We start from the raw sequence: 20,066 nt of genomic DNA, 5'->3' as shown, positions 1-20,066 counted from the left end.
TCACAAGACTGTAAATGAGAGTAGATGCATATAATCCCTGGAGTGTTTTACTTCAGCTAAGTTTTGTCGTCACCTCAGTGCCTTTTGGATGATTCACTGCAGATCATGGAATTCGATGATTGATTGGTTACAAGTTTCTCCTCAGATCACATTACCGAGCTCAGGCAGTTTGAACTTCCAATCACAGCCTCCCCCGCCCAACCTGTAGTGCCGCCGCAGTGAAGCAAACAGCGCTAATCTATAACAGACCACAAACACACGCTGCAACAAATAAACGTCACCGATTCTAAATAAAGGGACAACTTTGGTCCCGATTATCCAAAGGAATCTGTGTACACATTATGATTTGCCTCTTTTTTGGCTCACGGTTTGGTATGAAACAGGAACATGCAGCGTTTACAAGTTTTCTGGAGAACAATGGTTGGCACCAAGAACACAGCGAAAGTATAAAAAACTTACTGGCTGCACCATTAATGGCTCTATAAACAAAGAGAACATTTAAATTAAAGCAAAACAACAAAAAAAATGCACGGAACTGATGGCAGTTGCTGAGGAGCTGTTTGGTGTAAAGACGGAGTTTTAGCAGCTGACTCTGCAAATCATTCCCAACCCTGGAGATGATGTCTGAACCCCCTGCTGCCGACAAAACACGCACCACTGATTTCATGTTCGGGGGGGCTGAAACATATCAGACCGGGAATTGCTCCAGTAAAGTGCTTTAAAACTATTTGTTAGTCATCAGCAAAGGCCCAGTCCACCGAGAGCACAACTCCCAGTCTGTTCCATAGCGCACCAGCCCCGGGGGGAGCAGTGGGCCGCTCTGCATGTGCAGTACAGGCAGCAGTGGCTGAAAGGGCAGAGGCAATGCAGCGCGGGATTTCACACGCTGTAATGCTTTGATGCCTCTATTAAATCACAATGGGAGCAGCCCAAATTTTAGGTTTTTCAGCAGCATTGCTTCTCTTCATTGAGCATTTCTATGTATGGATGGATGGATGTCTGTTTTTATGAACATCCTAATACATTTTTGCACAAATCACTAAGCTGATGATCAATGGAGGGCCGTGTGCACAGGGTGGGCATTCAGATGATCCTCCTGTGTCTCAGTGGAGCTCCACCCTTAGTAACCAGGCTATTACTGAGCAAACAAACACAGGCAGGTCTCTCATCTCTCTTTGCAGGTTTTGTAACAAATTGTTCAACTGAAACATTTCAAGGGGAAACAAGTTCTGACAGTGAATCCACCAGTTAAGTTTCCATTTCGTTCTATTGAGTTTTCCAAACTGAAGCTTAACTTCTTTGGCAGGAACTTTCTCCTCTGGCGGACGCCTCCTGACCTGGTCACTGCGGCCGGTTACCGTCACATCCATGCAGATTGAGAAAGGAGGCAGGACTTGAGCAAGAATCAGCTTCATTGTGTTTTATTTTCTTGTTTCATTAAATAGATTAAAAAATCCAAACAACATTACTCATGTGGATAACTCTGGCTGAGTGCTTCACTTTGGCCATGAAGAGAAAGTATACAGTACTGTAATAAAGAAACTTTAGAAATGAATATCATCTAATTCTAATTCACCTGAACTCTAAGTTAAAATACTTAATTGCAATACAATTGGTCAAAACAAACACTTAAGTTATCTTGAGGTATCATATCAGTAAAATTAACAAAAACAAATGACTGAATGATCCCCATAAGGGAATAAAAACATTTAAATTTGAACGATAAGAAGGTTTTTTTTTTAAATCTGGTAAACAACAATGTAGAACAAACAGAAGCGGTAAAGATCCAAGCTGTGAATATTGCGCAAACCGACTCAGATGTTCCACAGAGGTAAGTTTCCTGTCCTGGTTCTTAAGGCGGCGGCGGACTTGAGCCGAGTGTGTTTTCGAGTGGAGGGAGGAAAAGCGCCGGGGTTCATTTGGATTCTGCGTCATCCCTGCCGACGTTGAACTCCGTTACCTCCTTGGCGATACGTTCTGCAATCGTCCTGCTGCTGGCGACGATCAGCCGGCGAGACATCAGATCAAACGGTCCACCTGGTGGGAGGAGAAGAAGCAGGAACATTGTGGCTTTTATTGTGTTTTTTAAACCTAAAACAAGCGTCGTCCTCAAATGTGAAAGCCAAAATAAGTTTTCTATCGTTTGAACAAAAACAAAATAATTTAAAGACCTAAAAAGTTATTTAAAAATTTAAAAAAAGCTTTTATTCTCAGTGGAAAAACATTGCTATTCTTTTCAACAAGACTGTGCTTCACCGATGACAACAAGTCTCCAAGAGTCCTTTCACATGCTCTGCTGTTAGTCTTTCTTTCTGACCGCTGATCTTTCCTTCCACTGTCTTCATAGTGTGGCAACAATCGCCATGGCAACCACTCCGACGGAGCGACTGTCTGATTAGTTATCATCTCCTCCTCTGTCGATACATACAGTGAAAAAAGAGACGTATCAAACAGCTGCAGGTGTGTCGTGAAACTTCAGATTTCCTTGGAAATTCTTTTACTTTCTGGTGAATTACGTGACGCACATAGCTGGAAACAAGGTCGCAATTTATAACAAAAGCAGATATGGGGACGCTTTGAAGGATTGATAGGGTCGATCAGATAAAAGAATAAAAGACCGGCATTACAAGAAAACACAAAGCTTTGTGTTAAGGTCATCGCCGTATTGTCTCTCCACCCCGCCCCCCCCATGCTCACGTGCCTCTTGTAGCCACTCATACTTCGTCAGTTAATTCAATTCAACTCAGTTGCATCAGCGACTGTGGAAAGGAAAAACTCCCTTTTAACAGGAAGAAACCTTTGCAGAACCAGGCTCAGAGGTGGCGGCTTTCTGCTAGTCCAGTTGGGGTGAGGGGACAGAAAGAGAAGGAGATAGGACAGACAGTTTCTTGTATCTACATACATTTCATATATAAACAGAGAACATAGGTTACAAGAGGAACAATCATCAATGACATGTAGTAATAGAATGAAATTACATTGAAACGAGAGAAAGGAGCAGAACTGGGAGCTGGTTCCACATGGCAGGAGTAAACGCTGACACCCGCTGGGTCCGGGTTACCTTAATTAATCAATGGATCAGCTGTTTTGATTGATGCCCAATTAGAACTGATTGCACCCATTGAGTCCAGGTTGTCTCAATAGATCAATGGATCAGCCGCGATTAATGTTCTATATGCGATCCCTCAATCAGTCAGGGAGGCGCTTGTTTCTGCGCTTTTGGTTTGAGGAACCTTTGTTGTGTTTCCTTTATTTTTAGTTACCTTTTGGCCTTGTGTTTGTGGTTTGACAGCTCTAGTTTAGAGTTTGATTTAATTAATAAGTGCAGAAATGATAATCTAAAGGAAATAGCTGTTTGCTTAAACATCTCTATTGAAAAGAATGTTCTGAATAGAGATTTTAAAAACTCTCGTCATTGATAAGTTGGTGGAATTGGGGTTAATTGTTTTACCTGTGTGTATTCACCCGTGTGGGCAACCTGAGACTGAGGTGGCTGGCAGCCACAGACCTGCTGCTGATCATGCTGTACCTGGGGAGGTCAGTGAGGCGGCTGAGAAGCCCAAGTCTCCGTTCACCCTGCATCACTTTCATCCTCCCCAGTGAATGCAGGCTCTCTGGGTGAGGCCAGAGTAAAGGTCAAACTGGCACGACCCCAGATGGAGGCCCAGGGGAGTGCGCACCTGTCCATTCGCGGACCAGTGGGGGGGGGGGGGGGGGTGCGTGCGTGCGTGCGTGCGTGCGTGCGTGCGTGCGTGCGTGCGTGCGTGCGTTGGAATCCAGTCGCGGGCCGGATTGGACAGTTCGCCAGTTGCCGACCCCTGCTTTAGAGGAGGGCCTAAATTATGAAATCGTGCAGATGTCCATTTTACGCGCTTATGAACTGGTCGATGAAGCCTATAGGCAAAAATTTTGAAAGCACAAAAAGCCCCAGCTCAAACTTCCATTGAGTCCGCATGGGAAAAGGGAACCCTGTTGGATAAATGGTGCAATGCTTGTAAAGTGAATGATTTTGTTTCTCTTAGTGAGTTAATTCTTCTGGAAGAATTCAAGGCATGTTTACCTGAGCGCATTGTGGTGTACCTCAATGAACAGAAAGTCTCATCTCTGTCCTCAGCCTCTGTACTAGCCGACGAGCATCCGCTTACACATAAGTCCGTGTTCCAGCCTGTCTCAGAAAAGCCTTTTGCTCCAGCAGCACCCGGTGTACAGACTAAGGTGGTTCGTAAAAGAGATGAGAGAGATTGTTTTTGGTCATGGAGCACTAGCCTACGTCCTAAATAAAGAAATCCTGGTGTGTAAAAGGATTCCTGTGTCCACACCTGAACATAGCATTTATCAGATTGTTTTACCCTGTGTATCAGCAACATGTGCTGTCAATTGCACATGAGAGTAATGGTCAGGGCATTTGGGAGTTAACAAAACTTACAACCTCGTTCTGAAACACTTTGTTTGGCCTGGATTAAAATCTGATGTTACCAAGTTTTGTCGCTGCTGTCATGTCTGTCAGTTAGCGGGTAAACCAAACCAGAAAATTCCCCCTGCTCCACTCCAACCCATCCCTGCTATAGGTGAACCCTTTGAGTGTGTGATCATAGACTGTGTGGGTTCATTGCCCCGCTCTAGGTCAGGAAATCAGTACTTGCTCACCAATATGTGCACCACCACCCGTTACTCTGAGGCTGCTGACCAAGGCACTAATTTCCAGTCACGACTTTTCAACCGAGTCCTCAAAACATTAGAAATAAAACACTGTCTCTAGTCTGTATCACCTTGAATCCCAGGTGGCATCAGACGTTCAAGTCTATGTTCTGCAAATACTGCTTGGACACAGTCGGCCGGTATAAGTGTCTCTTTAGTGATGTTCCAACTCGTACCACTGTTTTGCAACATGATATTGATGTTAGAGACGCCAAGCCCATCCGACAGCCGCCATATTGGGTAAATCCAACTAAGCGTGTGGTAATAAAAAAAAAGAAACTGATTTTCTGTTAGAAAATGGTTTAGCTGTTCCCAGTTTCAGCTCTTGGAGTTCTCCATGTCTTTTGGAAGCAAAACCAGACGGTTTACCTCGATTTATTACTGACTTTCGTCGTGTGAATTCCATTACTGTTCTCGCTTGTATCCCCTTCCTCGATTGCGTTGACACCATTGGGACCGCAAAATATGTCAGCAAATTACACTTGCTAAAAGGATACTGGCAAGTTCCATGCATCAGAAATCTCCACTTTTGTAACTCCAGACTGTTTCCTGCAGTATAGAGTAATGGCGTTTGGAATGTGTAATGCCCTGGCTACCTTTCAACGACTAGTCAACACTGTTTTGTCTGGGCTGCCTAACTGTAAGGCCGACTTGGATGATTCAGTCGTGCACACCATGACGTGAGGTGAGCATCTATACATCCTTGAGCAGCTGTTCACTCGTTTAGCTCGTGCCTCTTAACATTAAATCTTGCCAAGTGTGAATTTGGCAAAACCACGGTCACGTAGCTGGGGAAACAGGTGGGCCAAGGCCAAGTCAGACCCCTCACAGCTAAGATACCTGCCATAGCCGAATACCCAGTTCCAAGCACGCGGAGAGCTCTCTGCCGTTTCCTAGGCATGGCAGGATACTAAAGGGGCTTCTGTTGTAATTTCTCTTCTGTTGTTCAGGCTCTAACTTCACTGTTGAGTTAAAAAGTTGACTTTGTTTGGTCCCCTTCCTGTCTGCATGCGTTTAATAGCGCTAAGTCCCTCCTTAGTCACGCTCCCGTCCTCACCGCTCCCGACTTCTCTCGCCCCTTTAAACTCGAACTCGAAGTAGAAGCCTCTGCGGTCGGGGCCGGAGCTGTTCTATTGCAGGAAGCTGGCGATGGAGTTGATCACACAGTTTGCTACTTCTCGAGGAAGTTTGACAAACACCAGGCGAAGTATTCCACCATAGAAAAAGAAACCCCTGCTTTGTTGTGGGCGCTCCAACACTTTGAGGTATATGTGTGTTCCAGTCCTCAGCCGGTGGTGGCCTTCACTGACCATAACCCACTAATTTTTCTAAAACGCATGTATAACCACAACCAGAGACTCATGCGGTGGGCACTGATCGAGCAGGACTACAACCTGGAAATACGCCACAAAAAGGGATCAGTTGCCGATGCGTTGTCCAGAGTATGGGGTTGGCTGATGAAACCGTTTTTGGTGTTGTTGCAAGTTAGACTGCTGACTTGCAGCTTAAGGGGAGGGGTGTTGTGGTTTGCCAGGTTGCTGCTGCTGCAGGAAATAAGCAATCGCCTCATCGCGGCAGCTCGTCAGTCAATCCTGCAAAGCATCAGAAGGGATGAAAACGGCTGGGAGGACACTGACCAGCAGCAGGCTGTAACCAGCCATGCTCACGCGCCTCTTGTAGCCACTCATACTTTGTCAGTTAGCGAGGCGCTTGTTTCTGTGTTTGACGCTTGGTTCTGTGTGTTTGGTTTGATAGATAGATAGATAGATAGATAGATAGATAGATAGATAGATAGATAGATAGACAGATAGACAGATAGATAGATAGATAGATAGATAGATAAAACTTTATTAATCTCCCAAAGGGAGAAATTCAGATGTCCAGCAGCAGACACAAATTATATGCACACAAATAAATAACAAAAGTACAATAAAATAGTGCTGATGTACTCGGTTTGACTCAGGCACATCTGTTGAACAGCCTGATTGCTGAGGGGATGAACGACCTCTTGAAGCGCTCGGTTCTGCAGCGCAATGACAGGAGCCTGTTACTCCGGCCACTCTTTTGAGCTGCGACTGTGTCGTGCAGTGGGTGTTTGGGGTTCCTCAAGATACCCTGCATTAGGGCCCTCATCCTCCTCTCCAAGACTGCTTCAACAGAGTCCACCTTCCTCCCCATCACAGATGCACACTTCCCTATCAGTCTGTCCAGCCGATTGCCGTCTCTTTTTGTCATACTGCCACCCCAACAGACAACCCCAAAGAAAACAGCACTTGCAACAACAGACTGGTAGAAAATGTACAGCATGTCACCACAAACAAAGTGGTGTCCAACACCCATTGAGTACAGGTTGTCTCATCAGATCAATGGATCAGCCGCGATTAATGTTCTATATGCGATCCCTCAATCAGTCAGGGAGGCGCTTGTTTCTGTGCTTTTGGTTTGAGGAACCTTTGTTGTATTTCCTTATTTTTAGTTACCTTTTGGCCTTGTGTTTGTGGTTTGACAGCTCTAGTTTCTAATCTTACGTTTGTTAATAAATAACTTTAAGTTCCACTTACCATCTGTGGCCTTTATGTTACCGCCATTTTCCCTCTCCTAAACGAGCTGGTCGGAACACTTTGCAAGTCGTTTGTCAAAAAACATAAAACTACAAGATTATAATTCATGTTTCAGGCACTGAAGGGAGAAAAGTTACTTGTCATTGTGAAGCAAATGCTGCGCAGTGTGAGTCTGAAGTTAATCCCAATGTGTGAAAAGTGGCAGCTCTGCTCTGTTTGGGCTTAATTACACATTTATTTAATGTATTCCGTTTGCTCTGCTGTTGAGCTACTTGGATTACTGTAAATTGGAAATACATTTTATCCCTTCCCCCGGTGTTACAGAGCAGAGGAGGTACACCCGTCCAGCATGTGGCTGAATGCAAAACGTCTTACATGTAATAGAGAACGTGTGCTCAGTGACAGGAAAAGCCAAGATAAGAGTGCAGGATAACAGCATGGGAAAGTCTTGTGTCTGATCTGCTATCAAAAACACTGTAATTTCAAATGCGTTTGCACGAAACGATGTACACAACTTCCTGCTGTGCATATTCCATTTGAGGACAGCTGATAAGTCAGCAGGCTTGCCCTCAGGGTTACCCTAATTTACTATCAAAATTCTCTTTTCAAGTACAAAGCCGCTGATTATCATTTATTCATCTCTGACTGGGTCTGGCTGGCTTTGATGAGCACTGAGACGGATGAAAACAAGTACCAAGAACAATTGGCATCGATGAAGAATTCATAAACAATTATTTCTGTTGTGTCTGTGCTGAGAGGACTGGGAGCCGCTCGGCCTGCTTCGTTCCTCCGCCCAGTGACTCAGCGGCAGCCAGCGAAGAGCTGAGTGAAGTGACGCCTGAGATGATGATGTTTTCTCAGTGACTCACCTGAGATGTCCATGATCACTCCCCCGGCCTCGGTGACGACGGCGGCGCCTCCGGCCATGTCCCAGCAGTGGATGCCCATGTGGTAGTAGGCGTCAGCCGATCCACACGCCACCAAACACATGTTGACAGCCGCGCTGCCTGGGGAGCGGATCCTAAACATGGAAGTGAGACGTTTAGCTGCAGCTTGTAGGGCAGACACGGACAGCCGTGGGCAGAGGGCCAATTCACAGAAATGAAGAAAGGATTGATTTCTCAGGTGATCAGAGGAGGAACAATAACTACTGATCGCCGTTAAACCAAATATCAATCTTAAGTTATCTTCAGGAACTTAAGATTGAATGCACTTAGTGTTGTTCATCCGTGTTCAAAATGACAATGATCTTGTTCTCATTAATAAATGATCTTATGAACACTGTATATGTATCTTTCAGTGTTGCAGTGGGAAGTGATAATGTTCAAACCAAGCATACTGTGCTGGATTCAGCTGTCCTTGTGTCTTGTTTTCTATGATACGAGTCTTTGCTCTCAGCTTCTACTCTCCTGATGTCTTTTATTCTGAACGGCCAACAGGAAACACAGTCGAAGTAATTGTTTCCTGAAGGTCTGGCTGTGAACAATTACACCAGCTGTCAGTTTTCAGACAGAGCAGCAGATGTTTGCCGTGTTGTTGCGGTTCATGAGACAATGGGTGCGACGATTGCAGCTCACACATGAACAGGTAATTACCCGTGCACAGGTATGGTGAGGATTGCTCTGATGTTGGCCAACATCGTCTGGAATTTCACAGGATCCTGTTTAAAGCCCATCTCTGTCAGCACCAGCGACTGGCTAATATCTGGGAAGTAAACAAAAACATCCGATGATCACTCAGTAAACATTTCATTTCCCATCTGGAGTCACAGAAACATGTGAGATGTGGGATTCTGCCTCCACCTGGTGGAGATCTTCCGTGACCACAGCTCTGAATCCTGCCGAGCTTCATCAATATTCACCTTCTTGTCCGGACACTTTGATCGGCGCGCCGTTGCAGAACGCTCCCTTGCCTTTGCGTGCGGTGTACAGTTTGTCCTCAATGCAGCTGTAGACGATCCCGAACTCGATCTGAGGCCGAGAAGCAGCAGAGAAAGCGGCAGTGATTTATGTGGCGGGGGAGGAGAGCTGAGAATAGAACAACAGCTGTTTATAAAAGAGATGTTTACAGTGCCACTCTACACAAACTCTCAGGGTTATTAGGGCCACTATAATGTTAATGTTTCCTTTAATCAGGACTGCGGAAAAACAAATGTGATTTGCATAGAAAAGAGCTTACCTCTTTCTTCACTGTGAATCCGATTGATACGGACACAAATGGGAACCTGCCCAAGAGGAATTTATAATATAAAACACTCATTTATTGAACTCGCTTTAGATTTAAGCTCAGAGGAATCCAATTCTATTATCAGTACAGTTTCATCTGGGATGTCTAATTATCCCAGGCAGAGAGGACAATCCAAGAGAGAATCTAATTAAAAGATAAAAATAGTCAAGGCAAGACTGAGATAAAACAAATCCACAATGATATCGGGCTGCTCAGAGTCTCTTACAGAATCCAATCGCAGGCGGGAGTACCTGTGAACGAAGTTGGTGGTTCCATCGATAGGGTCGATGATCCACGTGGGATCGTCTGTGAGGACACTGGGCGCACCTGCTGCAACCGACTCCTCACCTATGAAGCTTCAAAATACAGACAGGAAGAAATCATCCAGGCAAATTTTAATCTCCATGCATCAGACAATTCAACTGTAAATTTGAGACTAAGATTTGACTGGATTTTGTGCAGCTGCTTCCACTGCGCTGAGTTTGCATGTTCATCAGAGGATGAACATGCAAACTCAGCGCAGTGGATACGCAATATAAATTGCGTATCAGTGACTGTTTCTCTTGGAATTTCCAGTCCACCGTGTTCCCTGTTCCCTCACTTATGGCTGGAATTAACGCCAGCAAAATGCAACTCTGAACTGCATCCAGCAAAGAAGGATGCATTTTTTGGCAACACTTTTGTCACTTTGAGAAATAAGCTGTTTGTGAAATAGGGACTACAACAAATACGAGTAGCTGTTTAATTCAAAACCAAATTCTCCAAACTGCAAACAATGAGCCAAATAAACTGAGCGACACAAAGCAAAGAACGGCAAATGCAAAGCTGGAACATTTGGACGGAATTTCTCTTACGTTAAAATATTATTCTTGTCAGACAGACAGTTCAATAAGCAGAAACACCACCATGTAAACGCTGTGTACCTGTGTGTGGGGTACTTTTCTTTGATGGAAGATATAATAAGCTGCTCCACTTTCTGGTCGGTCTCGGTCACCAGGTCAGTCGGGGAGCTCTTCTGCATCACAGCGATGTCCTTCTGAAGCGCCTCGCGGATCACCTGGCAGGAATGCAGCATAATAAAACAGAGACTTTTGGGGGGATGAGTACATCTAGATTGTAATTTCAGTGACTGAACATAGTGTGTGTTGTGTTTCAATATGACTGACAGCTATAGAACCAAAACAATAAACTTTCTTGGCACCTTCTACTTTCAAGTTGTGTTTATTTTATCTAAATAACAATTGTTCTGATGATTTAAAAAGCAATTTCAAACATTAGTTTGTTAGTTCGAAATAGAATGACACTTTATTTTTAAGAAAATAAATATAGGTGTTTTTGACCATGATTCATTTTTCATTATTTGAATTTTCTTCGATTTGAAAAAATATGGCCTTATATTCGACTAAGAAACTAAACAATAGAATCAACATCTAATTGCATTGCATGGCATCAACACTGTCGTAACATTCTTAAAACAGACATTCAATTATGACAAAAAATGTGGAGAAAAAAAAAGCCAAAATCTCAATTTCAGCTCCTTTGCTGTCAGTTTATGCTTATTACATATAATTTAGCTGATCTGACACTGTGAGTCTTCAGCTGCAGGACACCTCAAGACTTCCCGATACCCCTAGTGGTGGCAGCAGATTATTGAAGAGCGTCACAGGTGCACGGATGTACACATTTAGTTTATTGCACGCACCCTTGACGGGGTTGGGATCAACATGTCTGGATGCAAAAGCATCATCTTAAACCTGAACAAACTGCTGCATTTTTCTTCTCTGTGCTGATGAAACATGAATACCAGGGTGTAAGGTTATTCTGCAAACCTCATTCCAGACGATTGCATTATCTTGTTCAGCTATTGTACACAGCCTATTGTTGATGAGAGGTTTGATTACCTTTCCAGCCTTTTTAGTGACCTCTATGCAGTGGTCCATGCACTCCTGCCACGGGTCACTCATGGTGATGAGGAAGTGGAGCAGATACCTTCAAAAACACGGGCTGAAGTCGCCTGTAAGAGGACGTACGACTTCCGTCATTCACAGGGACACGGATGAATCCATCTAAAACTCTTGCAAGCATAAATAAAGAGAATAAAGAAGTAGAGATAGGAAAATAATCTACTTCACTCATTACAAAACCTGTCTGTTAGCGTACATTAGCTCCAGGCGCTCACTTTTACTGATGAAAAGCGTTCATAAACGAGCAGTGACACTAATGACAGCTACGGGTACAAACATGACATTCCAGATTATGACAGAGACCTGCGCAATAACTGGACATAACTGTGTTGTCAAAGGATACTTTACCAGTTTCAGTGTGCTAAAGCTAAGCCTGCACACCCCCGGTTTGTCAGGTTCCACCCCAGGAGGCGGGACTAAAGGGAGCTCGCACTCCGATTTGTCAACCAGTGACGTCAAGATGAAAACCCTTCAATTCTATTGGTTTATATTGTTCTACGTCACTGTACAGTAACCAATGAGCATTCTGAAAAAAATGACCGGCTTTTGAGTGCTCCTGTATTTAGCTGAACAGAAGAGGAGACGGAAATGTTTATTACTTTTAAAAGTTACATTTTTACATACATACATACTGCTGCATTTTGTAATCTTTTTTGAAAGAGGTCTAAAACAGTTTAGATGACAAGTGTCTGCAACAGCGGAAGTGCTTTACATGTAAATAAAGGGAACACATTAAAAAAGTTGATTAATAATCGCAATCTTTTGTGATCAAAACAGGCATAGAACGCAGAATAAATAAAGTAAAACCTTTATTAGGATAAACCTTTTTTTTTTAATGGGAAGCAAATCCCTTTTTTAGGACCTCAGGGGTTTGGCTGTTTCATATTGGAGTCTAAACTCTATCCAAAACCATTCATAGCTTTATAGACAAGAATTAATATATTGCAGTCACACACTGTGACACAGTCCTGTTTAGCAGCTGATTTTTTTTTTTTTTTTTTTACTGAGAGCTGTAAACACACCATTACAATAATCCAGCCTGCTCAAATTAAATGCACAGTTTCTCTGAACCTGGTTGAGTCAGAAACTCTTTACTTCTTGCAATATTTTTCAGATGATAGTAAACTGATTGCTCTTGTCTTCACGTGTTTGTTGACTTTCCGATGTGAATCCATAACTACACCCAGATTCCTGGCTCCGTGTGGTGTCTGGTGGGATATGGAGTCAAGATGAGAACTGACCTTTGACCTTTATTCTTTGCAACAATCATTCATTGACACAAATGGAAAATGGATTTCATTTAGAGGGCATTTTTCTGCTGCTTGAGCATCACCTCATCAAATTCACCTATTGACAGACGTTCACATGCCAGTGGAGGCGGCTGCCATGCAAGGCACTCAGTCCATCCATGGGGTCCAGTCTCTTGCTCAAAGACATTCTGACATGTGGACGGATCAAACTTGCAACATTCCATCATAAAAAAAAAAAACAAAAAAAAAAAACCCAAAAACAATAACTCCAGTTAACAAATATATATTTATCACAGACTGGCAGTCAGTTGATAACTGCCTGTTAATATCAGTGGTGATTTTTCATGGAATAACACAAATACAGCAGTAAGTGATTACAGAACTAGTTCAGCCTTCTTCCTCTATTGTCTGTTTATCATTCCTGCACAGCGTTCATTGCATCTGCCTTGCATCTGCACAAGGCTTCTTTAGTCCAGGTGGTGGCAGCAACAACACCATGCAGCAGCTATGGCAGCTGACAGCTGATTCTTTCTTGCTGCAGGATAATTAGAGCTTTGACTTCATTATCATATCAAAAACTTGCTCCTCTATATTATGAAAAGACTGGCAGACACAACAAATGTGGGTAAATTTAGTCAAACACAATTCATAAAATGAACTAGGTGTGACCTTATTTCAGTGTTGCGTTGTTGTGTTTAACTGAAGTTGAAGGGTGATAGCTTTACCTTCATCAGCCAGGAAAGATGTAAAAAACAAATCTGTGAAAATATATTTCACGTCATGTCCTCAGAGGAGGTCAAAACAATAACTGAAAGTCTTTTCATCAATAAATTATAAATCATAATTATAAACAACATCCAAAATTCTGTCAGGTGATGAGAGCGTGGTCTGAGCAGACTGTGGCTTTATCACAAGCAACTTCAGTGGTTAGAATTGTTGGCTCACAAAAAATATGCAATATGTTGAAATCTGGGTCAGGCCTTTTCACTCTGGAGTTTGTTCTCTTTGTGTCTGTATTCATGGGAAAATCCATTCCTTTTACAAGCCAGTCCTGTTCATGTTCACGTCTCAGTAACTGTCAGCTGCTCTCCAGACACCATCAGTCATTTCAATACAAACTGGATGGATGGATGGAGTTTTTGGGGGCAGCGGGGTGCATTAGAATTGATTTGACAAGCTTTTTCTGAATCAGAAACTAAACTTAACTTAGCTAAAGTTTTAATTCAGAGACAAATTATCCAAACTGCAAACAACAAGCTGACTTTGATTAGTGGCACAATGCAATAGACAGAAAATGCATCAATGTAAAGCATCTCTAATCCATCCAGTTTATTGATCGAGTCTGTTGGTTTGTCCTTCTTTCTCTCTGAAGTGGGCAGTGTTGGCTGAGCTATATCAGGTAAATCAAGATTCCTATTCAATGATCCCAGAAATGTGTGATCAATCACCGCTTATTGGTCAATAATTAAGCTTTAGCGCTCTATTAAGTGCTTAAGCTTTACCACACGCACCGTGTTTGTTCATTTTCTGAATAAGCCGAGCATCCATTCAGCCGCTTAATCTCAGCAAACACTTTTGTCTTTGAGCTTCCACAGTCCGGTGAAGACATTGGGTTTGAATATACTGAGTGTTAATAAAGCAATTAGCTTTAAAAACATGAGGCCACTGTCTCATCTATAATCTATTTAACCTCGGATGCTCTCCTTCTACATTCACTGTCATCTTTTTCTCTAAGCAGTTCTTAAGCTGTCTGGCAACAGTTGGGAATACATTAAATCCAGCAGTCTCTGTGAAACAGCCTTGTTAATACCAGGCACGTTAAAGAAACACATCTTTTAGTGTCTGTACTTTCTCTGTGATTTTTTTTTTCTTTGTGTACAGAATTTAAGATGTCATGATTTTTAAGCGATTGAAACAAACTATTCCTTCTGGCCACATGATATTCCGAATAAAACGGAGCCATGCACATGTGCCAACACCTACGATACTGATATGGAACCATCTGGCACTCGGCTAACCGGAGAACCAAAGGCAAGGCAAGAGTATTTGTAAAACACCATTCAAGGCAAATCAAAGGGCTGCGCAAGGACAAAGAAACATGAAAATACACCAGACATTACATAAGACAAACACAAAGCAGTGACAGTGTTTTCAGTCCACTCACAATCACAGATGTTTACTTTCCAAAGAAAAGTGATGGTAAACTTGTTCTTTCATTCCAGATCAAAGTTGACCATTGCATAACCAACACTGCCCCAAATAAATAAGATACACTCATTAACTACTTACAGCATTTTAAAAGTTTCAAGGAAATATGGAGATCTACAAAGAATTACATTTACTTTTTTTCACGGAATCATTTCCAGCATTATCAACCAGTCACATTGTACTGCAGGATTAAAAGCTTCTTTTTTATGACTTTCCACAGATGCAAAAACAAATATGTGAGAGTTGCTCTGGTTAGATGTTTCACAGATATTTCTGAAGTAATTGTGAGTGCCAAAATATATCATATTTTTTTGCACACCTGATCGTATTTCTGGTGTAGATTTTATTTGAAAGAGTCTGTTTTGTCCATAAAATGATTTGATGTAGCTTCATTGTAGTTCCATCAAAAGCCTTTAAAGCTTGTTGTTGTACCTGCTGGCTGAATGAACCATCTGTGAAAGGCAAACTTCACTCTGGGGAGAAACGTGTATCTGTGAAGGCCAGAAAACCTCCAGGCCGCCCAGGCCAGACCACGTTTGGCCCCTGTCCCAGTCCTCTACACGGCTTTATTAGTTGTCCCATGTATGGAGTTTCTGTGGAACTAATTGCCCCCCTGCAGGACAATACGAATTAACCCAGCTTGCTGTATTTCTGCTTCATGCTCCCAGGCTGATGGCATGACATGAGAAAATGACTCTTCTAGACGACGCTTTATCAACAAAACCAACTTTCAATGACCTCTTTCAATGAATCGGTTCTTTTTCTCGTCCGATGATTTTCCATGCTCCGGCTGTCTTTCTTGACACTCACATTAACACCATTGATTCACAGTCACTGGGTGTCGTGTATAAACTGGATCCTGCGAGGAATTAATTACTCAGAAGACAACAAATGTGCCCGAAGTGTTTTCGGGAACAAACGCTGCACTGAATCTTTCAGAGAGAATGCTTTAATCGTTTATAAAACCTCATTTCTTCACGAGTCCCTTTCATCGAGAACTTGCTTAATATGAAGCGTGTCAGTACTGAGTCTGAGTTCAAGCCATAATCCAAGCTATCAACAAAGACGGCGTCGGGCCTTTGTCCTGCGTCCCATGGCGTGGTGTCGCTGAGAACAGCACTCACTCTGTCTCTGGGGATTCCTGACAGCATCATAATAAGAGTCATGTGGATCTTCTCCCTGGAAAAGCAACAGCCTGTCTTACAGCATTCAGGAACTTCTCTCGCCTCGCGAGGACCGATGAGGACCAACCTCTGGAGCGCGTAGTCTGCAAAGGGGGGGTACGGCACTCTGTTAATCCGTCGGTCTGTTTGCCTTCTTCTCCACGATGCCTTTTAACTGTGGTGAGCGTCCATGTTTCCAGAGTTCCAGGACATCGTGATTGATCGCAGGCGCTGTTCACTTTCACCTGCAGTTGCTGATCTTTGCTGGTGTTGGTGTATAACCTTCAAGTGCAAGAAAAGTGATTGTTGTCCCGAGGTAAGCAATCATGTTTGTTTGTTACGGCTGCCGTGCGAGTGTTTGCAGAGCTGCCAGGTTTGACAGCTGCTGACAGAAGAAGTGGGAAACAGGTTTTGTACGTGGCGGCAGATAATTAGATTTCAGTCAGTCACACACATCTTGTGAGTCCACGGTAAAGAACCAGCTGGTTTGCAGCCACAAGGTTGTTTTTTTTTTACCCCCCTCTTTAGAGTGAAGCATGTTCAAGCTTGCATCTCCCTTGAGCAGCCATGAGGCAGGCCAGGGGTTCAGCACCATCGCTTCCCGTAAACCATCTGTGTCCTTTGTAGCGATCAGTGTGACAGCATGTAAGTAACTCCAGATAACAACAGATAATGTTCCCACGTTATTATCTGTCAGTTTTTACTTTGATGAGCCCCTCCCTGCTGTGAAAGAGAATCCTTCCGTTTTTCCTTTTCTCTCGTCTCTGCTTCCATGGTATAGGGTTTATCATGCTGCAGCTCTGCCCGTGTCAAACGAGAGGACAGCACGGAACCACCCCTCACATTAAGCACATTGTGATGGGAAGGTGTTACTCTTACAGTGCACTGGTTAACCCCGGTCTGAGGTAAGGTGCTGTGCAGCCGTTTGACAGTAACGCCACGGCAGTCTCCACTTTGCTTTCATTTGCACCTTGCATGACTTGACACAAGAATTCAGCTCTGATGAACTTGAATGGCCTCAGGTTGTTGAACCAGGCTGGTAGTGAAACCTGCATGAAGGGCAGCTTTTGAAGCGATGCTCAATCAGGTTCTTTTTTCAGCGTTTAGATTACGGACAAATTAGTAACAAACAAAAGCTTCTAATGTTTTATATTGTTTAAAATCAAATTACCGATCAATATGTTAATTTTAGTCTTTAAAACTTCTGAGCTAATGCACCTCTTAAAAGCAGCTTTTGGTCTTTTAACATGTAGCTACGACTGTGAAGAGATCTGGAGGCGGTTTGAGGAGGCGGTCGTCCATCCCACCACCTGCAACGTGTCAGTTCAAGATTATCACCCCATGTTCAATCTGATGCCACAAATCTGGCCCTGCGATAAAGTGAGCAGCTTCCACTTTTCATCTCTGAAACACCGTGTTGTGTCACAATGCCTAATGGACGCCTGCGCTTTCATGTTATTCCTGCGATCAGTTCCTGTTCTGGAGTAAAACCAGGCCGCTCATGCACAGCTACGCAGCTGTTCTTCGACACTTCTGGACCCTGGAGGACACACTGCCCGGATACATGTTCAATGATCTCATCTGGTGCGGCCGAGACACGGAATCTGGTACGAAAGCTGGAAAGAAACTCCCCAAATGCAAATACACACAAAGCTCAGGGAAGATAAGAGTTGCTTCCAGACTTGAGAGCAGCTTCATCAAACAGTGGAGGTCTGCGCTCTCCGAGTGCTTTCCTGGTTTACCAAGTGAAACACAATATGCAAACATTTGCTTTATTCTCAAAAGTAGAGTACATATAATATCAGGTTGGGGATTTCCAGCTGTGCTGCCAGATGTGTCGCGGAAGGGAAATTTTGTATCACATCACTAAAAGTTGTTGTTTGCTCATTCACGCTCTCATTTACATCTGCGCAGGTTTTGATCACAGCTCGTGTCCGGAGTGGTCCGCATGTAAAAATCATCCTGTTCACTCTCTTTGGAGGAAAGCCTCGCAAAACGTCAGTATGTCTCACAAACTGCTGAATGCTCTCGAACGGAGTTGCAGCGTTTGCCACTCCTCTGCACCCAAACAGATTATTACTCTCATGTGATTTCCTTTTATTTGATTGTCCAGTTTGCAGAGATGGCATGTGGGAACATCACTGTCTTACTAAATGGATCTGTTGTCAACGCTTTCAACAGGAAAAGGTAAAAAAAAAAATACATATAAGTAATAGAAATAATGTACATTAATGGTAGTTTATCCAAAAGCACTACAATTCAGTGTGTTTGCTCATTTTTTCACAGCATGTTTGGAAGTGTTGAACTGGACAGTCTCAATCCAGAAAGGGTGGCTCACGTCAACATTAAGGTGGTGACCAACCTAGAAGGACCTCATGTGTGAGTAGAACAGCTGGAACATCTTCACTAACTAAACATTACCACTGTCAGCTGGTGCTAGACATTCAGGACTTTACTGACTTCACTGTGCATATTTAATTTGATTATTGTAGCTTTTGTGCATTAGGCGAATGATTCATAGTACAGTTTTTATTCTTTCTGATTCAGTTTGTTTTTAATTTTTAATTTCTTAGAACTCCAGGATATTTTGTTTATTACACAATCTGACCTTTTCTCTGGGGCAAAGTGGTTTCTGGTTGGTTCAGTACTCGCGCTTCAACTTCAGTGTGAAATTTGTCTTTATTTTCAGCCTATTATAAAAGTGTTTAATGAAAAGAATGACATTACCTTTACCACAGTACCTTTAAGATGTATGTGCCACCAGAAGGCATTTTATTTATGAGTCGTGTTCTTAAATTGACTGAAATCTATTCATCTGTATTTGGCGTCTGCACATATTAAGGCTTTTTTTACATTTTCAAAACATGCCATGTCTAGGAATAGTTTGCAAAATTCTTGATGTCCTTTTGAAAACCATTTGATAAATGCATAAGAAACAGTCCTATTAAATGGAATTAACCCCACTTTAAAAAAAAAAAATCTAAAGCACTGCTGATTTCTTCTTCTTTTTCCCCCCTGCTGCAGAGAATCATGCAATAAAGGATCGATTGTAAGCCTGATCCAAATCCTGCAGCTCAGAGGTTTCCGCTGGACCTGCTCGGACACGGACCAGTAAGCAGCACCTCAAAGCACGACGAGGGTTCACAGAAACAAACCCATCGCTCTGCGTCTTTCAGAGTTGCAGAAATTAACCGCCTGTTGCAACACTGTCCGCTAAAAACAAACAGTCATCTTTCATCACAACAACATCACACATTGTGACCAAGTGGAAAACTGTGTCAGACGGAACAAAGATCTCCTTGTGGACGCAAACAGATGGACAAAAACATCATGATATCACACACCTTTTTTTTTTATGGATGTTATTGATGGATAAACATGTGTTATTTTTTTATTTCCAGGACACTGATGAGTCTTCAGTGCATCCAGCGCCCAGAGCGCTCATCATCCCAGAAATGTGCAAACAGCCTCGTCCACAACAAGAGCCTCACGTCCAACTGAGTCCCAAACGAGGATCGCAATGTCTCGCACCTGCATTATCATTACTGAATGTGAAATCACGCTGATTTCCATGTAAAACTTACTTTGCAAATGAAGGAAGAAAAAATAGTTTGTTCTGTTAGTGCAAAATTAATGTATAATAAAAATGTTTATTTTGAAATGTATTTAATAAGACTTTAAATGAAGAAAACATCCACTAAAAAGTTGATAGTAATATTGAGCTTTTTCAAAATATAGACTGTCAGTGGCAATTTATTAAAGAGTGTACATTAGTCCATGAGTTGGAGTCACTCAAGGGTCAGAAAAGATTCTCGGGGGAGTTTAAAGTCTGAAGAAACTCTTTGAGATCTAAGTTCACGAAGCAAGAACTGCAGACCCTTGAACATCTTGTATAATCTGTACATGTCAGTAGTTACAATAAATTCAAATATCATACATATTCTTTCATTCTGTTTGCAAAGTTTCAAAATAAATGGATGTTTTTGTATCTCTCTT

The 20,066-nt window shown here is 42.7% G+C and overlaps 2 protein-coding genes across 2 annotated transcripts; one reads left to right on the top strand and one right to left on the bottom strand.

The window, feature by feature from the left end:
• Nucleotides 1-1,411: 1,411 nt before the first annotated feature.
• Nucleotides 1,412-11,875, bottom strand: LOC115394615 (inositol monophosphatase 1-like). The gene is made up of 9 exons (XM_030099959.1): nucleotides 11,798-11,875; nucleotides 11,387-11,499; nucleotides 10,409-10,542; nucleotides 9,737-9,841; nucleotides 9,438-9,483; nucleotides 9,121-9,229; nucleotides 8,855-8,963; nucleotides 8,129-8,280; nucleotides 1,412-2,037 (listed from the first exon to the last, which is right to left on the bottom strand). Exons 2-9 carry the CDS (start codon nucleotides 11,447-11,449, stop codon nucleotides 1,916-1,918), a joined length of 840 nt encoding a protein of 279 aa, XP_029955819.1. The 5' UTR covers nucleotides 11,450-11,499; nucleotides 11,798-11,875; the 3' UTR covers nucleotides 1,412-1,915.
• A 4,400-nt stretch (nucleotides 11,876-16,275) lies between these two features.
• On the top strand, nucleotides 16,276-19,608 carry LOC115394534 (ADP-ribosyl cyclase/cyclic ADP-ribose hydrolase 1). Its single transcript, XM_030099865.1, has 10 exons — nucleotides 16,276-16,386; nucleotides 16,599-16,715; nucleotides 16,852-16,975; nucleotides 17,324-17,450; nucleotides 17,542-17,677; nucleotides 17,985-18,067; nucleotides 18,184-18,257; nucleotides 18,357-18,449; nucleotides 19,095-19,181; nucleotides 19,472-19,608. Exons 2-10 carry the CDS (start codon nucleotides 16,607-16,609, stop codon nucleotides 19,569-19,571), a joined length of 933 nt encoding a protein of 310 aa, XP_029955725.1. The 5' UTR covers nucleotides 16,276-16,386; nucleotides 16,599-16,606; the 3' UTR covers nucleotides 19,572-19,608.
• Nucleotides 19,609-20,066: the final 458 nt, after the last annotated feature.

Source organism: Salarias fasciatus, chromosome 9, assembly GCF_902148845.1.
Source record: "Salarias fasciatus chromosome 9, fSalaFa1.1, whole genome shotgun sequence".
Taxonomy (NCBI): Eukaryota; Metazoa; Chordata; class Actinopteri; order Blenniiformes; family Blenniidae; genus Salarias; species Salarias fasciatus.
Note: the sequence above shows the minus strand (reverse complement) of the source record. Positions and strands in the feature narration are given on the sequence as shown.

Excerpts from the sequence above, each read along its gene's own strand:
- LOC115394615 (XM_030099959.1), bottom strand. The coding sequence starts at position 11,449 with ATGAGTGACCCGTGGCAGGAGTGCATGGACCACTGCATAGAGGTCACT. Across the intron at positions 9,484-9,736 it reads ACCACCAACTTCGTTCACAG|GTTCCCATTTGTGTCCGTAT; the intron begins GTACTCCCGCCT and ends CCTCTTGGGCAG. Across the intron at positions 8,281-8,854 it reads CTCACCATACCTGTGCACGG|GATCCGCTCCCCAGGCAGCG; the intron begins GTAATTACCTGT and ends TTCCATGTTTAG.
- LOC115394534 (XM_030099865.1), top strand. The coding sequence starts at position 16,607 with ATGTTCAAGCTTGCATCTCCCTTGAGCAGCCATGAGGCAGGCCAGGGG. Across the intron at positions 17,451-17,541 it reads AAATCTGGCCCTGCGATAAA|TTCCTGTTCTGGAGTAAAAC; the intron begins GTGAGCAGCTTC and ends TCCTGCGATCAG. Across the intron at positions 18,450-19,094 it reads AACCTAGAAGGACCTCATGT|AGAATCATGCAATAAAGGAT; the intron begins GTGAGTAGAACA and ends CCCCTGCTGCAG.